Genomic DNA, 11693 nt, shown 5'->3' on the forward strand with positions numbered 1-11693 from the left:
TTTTAAATGCCTTAGTTTACTTTATGCTGTAACCGGGAGGTGGTTACTAGGATTGCATGTTTATGATTAGCGCACTTGAGTTTTTATGTCAGTATTTCTTCCCTTATTTGAATTGCTGACCGAGTCTTGTTGGCTTGTTTGTTTTACAAATAGGTCATGGCAAAATTTTTAAAAAAATCCGTAATTTTCCTTTATTTTAATTATAGTCTAGTAGTGAGGGTCGTTTCAGCCCCGGTTTTGTCTTCGGTCTCGATTTCACCGGTTATATGTCAAAGAACACAAAAAAAATATTGACAGATAATTATTAATAGAAATTAAACATTTCACTCTTGCTACTAAAAATTCGAAAATGAAAAGTGTTTGCCACAAAACAAAATTAAAGATGTTGCTGAAAAGCTCGAGGAACTACGAAATATGACTAAAAATATGTACTGAAAATCTAGAAAAATAAAAGAACAATGATGAAATTTTGAAAATATGCAAAAATATTGCTGAGAAGTCAGAGAGCTTTTTGGAGCTTTTTGATTGATGATTTTTGCGAGAGTCTTCAATGTTTTTTCCATGGCCTTTTTGTTCCAGCTGATTGGCTTCGATAATTTCCCACTCTCTTTACTCATTACTAGGCCACGTTTTCCTTCCATTTCTCCACTTGTTTTGACATGGTCTTGGAATTTTGAAATAAATTCCAATTTCTGGATTTGTCGCTATCATTCTTGCTGGACTTGGACTTTTTTCTTTGATGGGCCGATGACATTATTCCAAGTCCAGGCTACTGCAATTTCTCTTATTTTGGGCTTAATAAAATAAATTTATTTTATGGGTTAACAATGCTAAACCTTGAAAATGAATTTTTATGGTACACATGTAATATATTTATTATACACGCAACACAAAATAAATTTTATGGTACACATGTAATATATTACACACGCAATGCGTGTGAAATGTCTGTCAAGGACTTCTTATTTTAATTTTAATGTTTAAATATATCACGTCCCGAATCTGAAGCACAACACCAATGAACTTCATTCATGAAAAAACATTCCAAAACGTTAATTCTCAAAAATATAAAATAAATAGAAAAATGGTGAATTTATTTATCAAATAAATTGCATTAATTCTTGCATGTAGTGATGATTGTTTCGTAATTGAAAGATTTCGTTGAAATTGTTCGTTTGGAAATTTCCCGAAAAGCTAATCATAGGTTCTTCTCTCCATCGGAACAATAGGGCTGTTATGCTCATTACTAAACTTGTTGAAGAGATGAAATATAACCAAGGTATATCTTTTTGATCAGAGGTTGAATCGATCATCAGAAGAAGAATTAGGCCAAAAATTAGGATACATTCTGGGAAAATCAAACTTCCATGTAATTAAATAAAGATAGAGATAATATAATAATTAGAAAAATTGATAGAGGCCGAATGAGAACTTCACTATTTTTCGTAACACATACCAGCGCAGTAGAATTTTAAGATTTTCTCCTACATATAGCATCAAGCATGTATGATATTTTTTTCAATAGTACCATAAAAAATATTATATGTTCAATTATATTCTAATAATATGATCGATTTTGTTATTATACTTAGGGAGTATTTGCAATCACTAAAAAAAGTTATTGTTAGATTTTGGCTTAAAAAAATCACTCTTGTGTATTTCTTAAACTCAGATTATGTGTTAGCTTATATATGCTTAATTTAATTGAAATATAAAACATATTCATATGGTAATTATGATTCTCCAAAATTGAAATCTAAAAGTTAGTCATATGGTAATTATGACTCTTCAAAAGTGATTCTAGTAAAAAAAAAAAAAAATCAATGCTAAACTCACTGTAATAACTTACTTATCAAACACTAAAAAAATCAAACACTACCCAACTTTGATTTTTAGCTTTTTACTTTTGTTTTCAAACAATACCAACTTTTGAATTTTTTTCACTTTTTATAATCTACAAATTTAATCTTCACTTCTATAAAAACATAATTTTTTTGCAAACACTCCTTTAGAATTCAATATTACAATATTGTCCAATTAATTAACATAATTTTTTAGAAACTGGTTATCAAATTCTGTGATATATGCCATATGGAGTACAGCAAAGTGATACTAGGAATTCCTAGAATAAATTAAGTGGATAATGATAGTAATTAGAATATCTCAAAACTTTTTACCAATTTTCCTTTCTTTTTAATGCCACATTTGTGTTATTTTTAATTTATTGATTATCTAAATATTTTTTGTAAAAATTGATTTATATTAATAAAAATTTAATTAAATCATCTTAACATATTTATAAAAATTTAATTAAATCGTCTTAATAGTTAAAAACCATAATTATAAAATTCCAAATTGTGAAAATACATACATAAATAAACATTATTATTCAACGAGTAGCATGCAATTGCTATGGAGGCCTGGTCCTTCATCATCGTTTCCCTATGTATCTCAGCGCTTGTAAGCTCCATTTTTAATCTCTTCACGAAAAAATCTCCGCCGCCGCCGGGTCCGCCAGCTCTGCCTCTGCTCGGCAATTTGATATGGCTCCGCCGCCCTGTCTCGGAGTTGGAATCCATCCTCCGCAGCCTCAGAACTCGATACGGCCCCCTTATGATGTTAAGCATCGGCCCTCGCAAGCTGGTATTCATCGCGAGCAACTCCCTGGCCCACCGTGCCCTCATCCAGCAGGGCGGCGTCTTCTCCGACCGGCCGGCTGCCCCTTTCACCAGCAAGATTTCCAACAGAACCCTGAAAGAGATTAGCTCCGCCACGTACGGCCCCACGTGGCGCCTCCTCCGCCGTAATCTTAGCCAGGGGATCCTCCATCCCGCTCGGGTGAAGTCGTACTCCAGCTCCCGCCGTTGGGTTCTTTCGATGCTGGTCGACAGTCTCTTGGACGAGTCGAAATCTGGGATCTCTGTGAGGGTGATGGATCATTTCCAGTACGCCATGTTCTGCCTTCTGGTGAACATGTGCTTCGGGGACAAGCTCCAGGAGAGGCAAATCAAGAAAATCGAATCCGTGCAACGTGGATTGCTTCTGGGTTTCCGCCGATTCAATGTGCTCAACTTCTGGCCTGCATTGGGTAAACTCATTTTCCGCAAACGCTGGAAAGAACTCATTCGACTGCGGCAAGAACAGGAAAACATGTTGCTTCCTCTCATCAGGTCCCGCCTGAAAAGAATCTCGAAACAGCACGACGCAGCGGAATTAGCGTATGTGGATACTCTGGTAGATCTGAATCTTCCTGAAGAAAACAGGAAACTGGATGAACCAGAAATGATGAGGCTGTGCAGCGAATTTCTGGCCGCAGGAACAGATACAACATCCACTGCTCTGCAATGGATAATGGCTAATCTTGTCAAATACCCTGGAATCCAAACCAAGCTTTACGACGAGATAATCAGCATCACGGGATCGTCGAATGGCAGCAGTCGGCCACGGATGGTTCAAGAAGAGGACTTGCATAAAATGCCATACCTGAAAGCAATAGTATTAGAAGCCTTGCGGCGACACCCGCCGGCTCATTTCGTTCTGCCTCACAAGGTGAGGCAGGATGTCGAATTGGATGGTTACGTGATCCCTCGTGATTCCACCGTGAATTTTATGGTGGCTGATATGGGTTGGGACCCGAAGGTGTGGGAGGATCCTATGGAATTCAAGCCAGAGAGATTCTTGGCGACGAGTTCTGGAGAGGCTTTTGATATAACAGGGAGCAGAGAGATCAAAATGATGCCATTTGGTGCCGGAAGGAGGATTTGTCCAGGCCTTGCATTGGCACTAATGCATTTGGAGTACTTTGTGGCCAATTTGATTCGGAATTTCGTGTGGATTCCGGTCGAAGGTGACGATGTAGATCTTACTGAGAAACAAGAGTTCACCACTGTCATGGAGAATCCGCTGCGTGCTCGGATAACTCCTAGAACCTGAATCGTTTAAATAAATGAATCTAGAATGGAAAAGCAACATAGAGTTTACTATTATATTGATCATTAGATGATAGTTCTATGTCCACATATCATTTTATGTAATTCATCCATTTTTGGAAAAATATTTAGAAGAAAACCTGTGCATTATGTACTCTGCAACTAGGCTTGCTTCTTCTTTTATACTTTATTTATTTTCTTTTTGTTGTCGTTGGAGGGATATCTCTGTAGGTTCTAGTAGGTGATGTTTTCTCTCTCTCGAGGGAGGCACAATGCATCTCGGCAGGGCTGTCAGTAGAAAATCGGTGACTTTAAGCTAATTTTTAAAGAAAAATTCTGCATAATTTTTTTAAATTAAATATCGATAAAATCACTTTATCTAATAATTAATATTCCAAATTAAATATCGATACAATCACTTTATCTAATAATTAATATTTCAAATTCTTGCAGCTAAAATAGTAAATAAACATTTGCATTGAAAGAGGAAAAACAACTAAAACTAAAAAAGTGTGAAAACCCTAAATTTCAGTTCAGTAGACGAAATTTCAGTTCAGCAGACTAAATTTCGGTTCAGTAGAATTCAGTATAGCAAGTTCAGTTCAGTTTAGCAAACCAGTTGAGTTAGATTCAGTTGGCAGATCAGTTCAGTTCAACAAACCAGTGGTCATTTTGCAACTGACGTATTAACTCGAAATCATGACAAATAATGACATTAAATGGGAACCTAACAAGATTTTTTCCTATAAATAAATCTCAAAATTTTGAAAGAATGTTAGACAAATTCCGAGCATAAACGCCTAGAAATTCGAGTGAGTGCAAGAAATGATTAATTAGTTGAGCAAGCAGTCAGTAGAGCAATTGCAAAATATTTGGGCAAGGACAACCGAAATATATTTTAGCACATTACTGTATGTGGGCTTTCTTTTTAAAACCTGATAATGTATTTTAACCGATTCCAACATGGGTATAGTATGTTCAACACACGATTGAAATCTTTTTTCTGATGCACTGAAACTTGTGAACCAGTGGTAAGATTATATATTCTGAAACATTATTGATTCCTGATCCATGATTCCTGCCTCGCCCCTTAAAAGATTAAAATATAGGGGACTGATATCAGTTAGCCAAAAAACTCATAAGCGCATTTGTACGTGCATAATATTACTACTGCATGTTATTCCCGAAAAGATATGTTATTTCTGCTCTGATATGTATATGTATATGAGATTTCTGTTAACAGTGATTTGAAAGTTGGGATGATTCTCTCAATTACTGAGTGACACCCATATCACTTCACCCACTTCAAACCATCTCGGATAAAAATTAAGAAGAACTGGAAGAAGACAAACAAAAACATTTTTGGGGCCGGTGAAGGACTCAAGATTCTGCTGATTAATTTCTGTCTTAGTTTTATTATAATTTTCATTGCATTAGACTTTGTTTTCAGTTTAGTTTGTATAGATATTTAAGCACTATAAAGACAGATTGATTCCAGTTTTATGAAAAACAATGCATTTCAGTTTATAAATAAATAAACTGGTTTAATTATTTATGAATTTTGTACTTATGAGGCTTGTTTTTTTTTTTTTTTTTTTTCAAATGAATGTTTAAGAACAATGCTGGTGTATATCGCCTCGGGACTGGGGTGTGACCAAAAAAAGTTAATGAACTCCGCCTAATCTCACGAGTCATGAATGAATAAATGTATAGTAAAAATAGAATAAAAATAATCAAAGTAAGAAAAAGTAAATAATTTATTTTTGTCACAAATAATATAACAAAACAAATACAAATAATAATTTAATTAATGACTAACAGGTTCCTGAAATAATTATGATCCAATCGAGTAAAAATCAGTCCAAGAGTCGGATAAGCATATTACTGTAGTGACCCATCCCGGAATCACTAGATAATCAAATCTTAAACATGCAAAATAACTTAAGTACAATAATCAGATAATCCAACGGAAATAATTCAAACAAAAACCTACCGGCAGAATACAACTGATCCAAATCAAATAATTACAATTTTTATACAACCCCATCGAATAAAATACTAAAATCCCAAAACAATAAACCTGGTACAGTACAATTCACCCTGCTGAAGCTCAACGATCGCTACCACCTGATCCGTCCAACCTAAGTCTTGTCCCATGAAATGGGGTGCAGAACAAACCCGAGGACATGAGCAAATAACTCCCAGTACGAAAATATGAGTATACATATGCTATGAATGCTAAATACAAGTGAAGGTACCAAAAACCTATGTAGCATACTGCTCAGTCAAAAGCGCCATGGTATGAAGTATACTGGGCCGTCGCATCAGGAGGTACTCTCATACCATAAAATCGTGGACATATCCGGATCCAAAACTATGGTATCCATCCATAAAATATAATGGGCCTGAGCGACGCCTCTATTGGTTATATCAATGAGAAAGACTCAACGTTATAATGCATGCAGCATAATATCCGTGACATAATCAATTACCATAAAATAATTCCAGATAAAACATACAATCATAGAACATGCATACCCAATCAGGGTATCTCGGATAGTACGTATGTATCTCATAATAAGCAACCTAGTGATACCGCTCTCTAGTCCAAGCTTATAAACAGATAATCATCGTATCACTAAATGTCCAATAAAAGCCTTAACTAGACTAGAGGTTAGCGATATACCTGCATTCGTAGTCATCCATTTGATGACGATGAACTCAAAACTTAGGCACAACTCCGCTACAACCCCGGAAGCTCTTTTTCGTCACTTGGCCCTCAAATGGGACGCCAAAAAGACCCTAAAAGTTAGCTAGAGTGAGATGAAATTTTGAAAATGAGCAATTAGAACTGAGCTCTCGGCCTTCTATTATATATAGACTACGTTCGAAACTACCGAACTCGCGATCAGAGCTTTCGATCTCACTTCGGAGCTTCCGATCGTGATTCCGATCGCTCTCCACCAACCATGTATCTCTAATTTGACAACTCGGCTATCGACAACAGTTCAGAACTACCGATCCTAGTTCAGAGCTTCCAAACTCCCTATTGTCCAATCACCCAATCAAAGCCCATACCCTGTCCGACTGTCACACGATTGGAACTACCGATCGTAAGTTCAGAACTTCCGAACTACTCAGACCTTCCGATCAGTGATACTAGCTTCCGAACTCGTTTGGAGCTTCCGATCCTACATTCAGAACTTTCGAACTATCCCAATTTGAAGCCCTATAAATCATTTTTGATCGTTATGAATCCGATTTTCAATTTTTTAAACTCAAATTAGAATTCCTTAGTCATGTTTAAGCTGTAGATTATCTCAATTAGGAGTCAAGCTACTACATTCTCCCCAACTTAATATATTTTGTCCTCGAAATCCAAACTAGGATAATCAGAACAAAAAACAACTAAAAACAACCTTATCAATACAATAACACTGCAGTTACAAAATACAACTCAACTGCTCAAAAGAAAAACAACTACAATCAAAACAACTTCGGGTGCTCATAACGCATACGATACTCTAACTCCCAAGTCGCTTCCTCAGTGCCTCGATGCTGCCATTGAACCATGACTAGGAGAATGCGTTTATTCCAAAGTACTTTGTCTTTCCTGTCAAGGTTCCTCGACGTCCTTTCCACGTACGAAAAATCATGCTCAAGCTGGACCTCTGTCGGATGCAGAATGTGCGACTCATTTGCAATATACTGACGGAGTAATGATACGCGAAACACATTGTGAATACTGGAGAGATACGATGGTAACGCCAAACTGCAAGCCAAATCTCCAATCTTTTCCAATATCTCGAATGGTCCAATGAATCTAGGTGTTAACTTGCCCTTCAGACCGAATCTCATCACCTTCTGGAAATGCGATACTCGCAGGAAAACATACTCTCCTGCCTCAAAATGTAATGGTATGCGCTTTGTATTAGCATAACTGGTCTACCTGTCTTGCGTTGTCTTGATTCTCTTCTTGATCAACTCAACCTTATCTACAATCTGCTGGATCAATTCCGGTCCTTCGACCTGTCTTTCCCCTACTTCATCTCAAAACAAGGGTGTTCGACAACTGCGACCATAAAGAGCCTCGAATGATGTCATTCCAATGCTACGATGATATCTGTTGTTGTAGGTGAACTCTATCAACGACAAGTGATCCTTCCAGGATAATCCAAAATTCATCACTGAAGTCCTCAGCATATCCTCCAATGTCCGAAAATAGTTCTCTCGGACTGACCGTATATATCTGAGTAATACGCAGTACTCAAACTTAAAGTAGTACCCAAAGCTCGCTGAAAACTACCCCAAAACCATGAGGTAAATCTCGGATCTCTATCGCGGACTACACTCAAAGGGACTCCATGCCGTCGCACAATCATCTAGATGTATAACCTTGCATGCGATCAAAAGTGAACTTGCGGTTATACAGAATAAAATGAACAAACTTGGACAACATTTCCACAACAACCCAAATTTCAGCACACTGCCTGGAGGTCATTAGCAAGAGGGTGACGAAATCCATCGTCACATGCTCCTACTTCCATTCTGGAATCTCCAAGATCTGTATCAGACCACCTGGTCGTCGATGCTCTGCCTTAACCTGCTGACAAACAAGACATCTAGAGACAAACTGATAAACGTTATGCCTCATACCTTTCCACCAGAATCTTGTACGCAGATCTTTATACATCTTGGCACTGCCTGGGTGCACGGAGAATCTACTATGATGAGCTTGAAACAAAATCTCATCTCACAAATTCGAATCATCAGGTATCATCACTCTACCAGAAAAACACAACAATCCGTCTGTCTGAAAATGGAAACCGGATGTGTCTCCCTAAGCAAGTCTCGCTAACTTCTGCGTCTTTGGGGTCAGAAAACTGCACTTCTCGAATACGAGCAAACAAAGATGGCTCGGCTAGCACTAAAAACACTCGGATTCCATGTTGTCCTTTCTTATGCCGGAACATAAAGTCTAAGGAAAAACACTCCTAAATTGTACTAGTCTTTGCACTAGTGCGAAGAGCACTAATACTCACCTTATGGCTAAGTGTGTCTGCCACTGGATTTTCAGTTCTCAGATGATACTTAATCTCACAATCATAATCCTTGATAAGACCCATCCAACGACACTGTCATATGTTCAACTCTGCCTGAGTGAACAAATACTACAAACTCTTGTGCTCCGAAAAGATCTCGAACTGCTCGCCATACAAATAATGACACCATATCTTCAGTGCAAACACGATCACTACAAGTTCTAGATTGTGCACTGGGTAATTTTCTTCGTGGGTCTTCAACTGTCTAGAAGCATAGGCAATCACACGCTCATTCTATGTCAACACACAACCCAAACCTTGAAGAGATGAATCTATATAAACCACAAAGCCTCCGGGTCGTGATGGCAATGCAAGTACAGGCAAGGTAGTCAGTCGATTCCTCAATTCGTCAAAGCTCTGTTCACACTCACTCGACCAGACAAAAGGAACATCCTTCCTTGTAGTTGTGTAAATGGTCTAGCAATTTGTGAGAAATTCTTGATGAATCACCTATAAAAGTCTGCTAATACCAAAAAGCTACGAATCTCTTAAGCTGTCATAGGACGCGATCAATTCAAAATAGCTTCAGTCTTACTCGGTTCTGCTGATACACCTTCCCGAGAAATGACATGACCAAGGAGTATTATATAATCTCGGAGACCAAAAATCAAATCAATTAATATTAGATACTGAGGTACACGTGTTGCATGTGTAATGATATATATATATATATATATATCTAAAAAAACATGTGCTACCCGTGACTAAATTCACGATATAATAAAGAAAAATATATTTATAAATTTCTTTTATCTACAAGAGGAATAAAAATTAAGACTTATAATTCAAATATTTAGCTAAATTTCGGCTCTCATATTATACATATATTAAGGCTTTTAAAATAAACTTTACATGTAAAGAAAACTTATTATTTTTATTCACTAGTTTTATTTTCAAAATCATGATTTATCCTAATTGTCATATTAATGCGAAATTATTAGTATTTAAAATTTGTAACCGATTTTTTTAATTCATGTTAATTACGATATTAATTTTTTCTTTCTAATTGAAAGCTTTTATGTTAGTCTTATGTGTAAATTCTAATTGAAAGCTTTTATACTTCTATTCTCTAGTTTTACTTATTTATTTACAGGAAAATACATTAAATTGTGATAATATATACTTATTTATGCATGTATATATATTATTAGTTGATTTATCCCAAAATATCTTTTTTCTTTTTTTGAAAATTTATCAATATAAATAGTTATATTCCCATTTATTAGAATTATTAGTTATTAGTCTTCAAATCATAATTTAATTATATCCAAAATACTCATTAAAACCTTTCTAACATTTTCTCTACCAACTAACTTACGTATTTTTTTTTCTAATTTTGTTTGCTCTATAAAATCTCAAAACCACTTTCATTTTTGAAACAATCTAGAGAATTTTGGTTAAAGCCTTCTAAATATTTTTTTTGTCACCACCTTGATTATTCAAGAATATCTAACTCACTTTCTCCCAAGTGCCTTTTCCATCGTCATCTTATTTATCCAAATTGAAAGATTTTCTTATTTTTTAGCATCTATTTCTTTGTAGGCAATGAGTTTGTGCTTTCGTAAATTTTACGATGGAACTTCCAATGTGAGTATTTTCTAAAACTATTAGTTGAGAACAATCAAGATTAAAACCATATAGAGGATTTTGGCCATCGGAAATACTCGTCTGTCTAGCAGAGATACTAGATATTTTGAATTTTGTGGAATTTAAGGATTCTTGAGTTATATAATTCTTAATTCATGCCATGAAGTTGATGATAGAGTGTGATATACGCTAGTTTTCCAATCTTTGAATTCGAGGTCATTGGAAGAGGTAAGTGGGATTATGTATATATATGTTTTAAAACAGTGTAGTTTCTGTCTGTTTTTGAATACTCGATCGACATGTTTTATACTCGTTTCCATGCTTCTTTGAACCTACTCGTTTGTTCGATACTTGATGTAATATTCGAAAGCTTGTTTGAATTATTTGATATGCACTGTGATGATTCGAGTTAGAAATGACAAAGGAAATTACGATATTTGATTTGATTTGGCCTTGATGCGGTGGGATATAATAACCGTTAATTTGGCCTCGCCCCTTAGAGAAGTTAAATATAAGAGACTGATCAGTAAACTATAGAAAACGAGATGAATTTCAGTTCTATTTTTGCTTATTTGTTCGTATTAGATTCAATACGCTTATCTATTTTTGAAATTATGATTCTGCATACATAAATATGCAAATATATCTTTGGTATTTGTGATGCTCGATCGGCTCCCACTTGCTGAGTGTTTTTTCATACACTCACCCCCTTACTTCTCTCCCAGATAAGAATGAAGAGGAACTTGAAAAGGAAGAGAATACCTGGTGCGAGCTGATGAAAAAGTAGAAATCTAGAAATGCTGCTAATATTTGAGCTTCGATTACCCTTATGATGATAATTAAGTTTTAACTTCCGCTGATAATTTTGGTTTACGATTTTCATTTTGGTATTTAAGAAAAAATTTTGTTATGAAATAGTACACTGATTTTTTGTTAAAGTTTGTACTATGAGGCTTGTTATTTTTGAGATTTTATTTGAAAGAAATATCGATGTTAGCTAAACCCGGTTTCGGGGCGTGATAGAAGTGCTATCATACCAAAACTAGGTTCATGATTTTGATGGGAAATTATGATA

The 11693-nt window shown here is 35.7% G+C and overlaps 1 protein-coding gene across 1 annotated transcript; it reads left to right on the forward strand.

The window, feature by feature from the left end:
- Positions 1-2412: 2412 nt before the first annotated feature.
- Positions 2413-3981, forward strand: LOC140875774 (cytochrome P450 89A2-like). The gene has a single exon (XM_073279559.1). It carries the CDS (start codon positions 2413-2415, stop codon positions 3931-3933), a length of 1521 nt encoding a protein of 506 aa, XP_073135660.1. The 3' UTR covers positions 3934-3981.
- The last annotated feature ends 7712 nt before the right edge of the window (positions 3982-11693 follow it).

The sequence above is a fragment of the Henckelia pumila genome, chromosome 1 (assembly GCF_033568475.1).
Source record: "Henckelia pumila isolate YLH828 chromosome 1, ASM3356847v2, whole genome shotgun sequence".
Lineage (NCBI taxonomy): Eukaryota > Viridiplantae > Streptophyta > Magnoliopsida > Lamiales > Gesneriaceae > Henckelia > Henckelia pumila.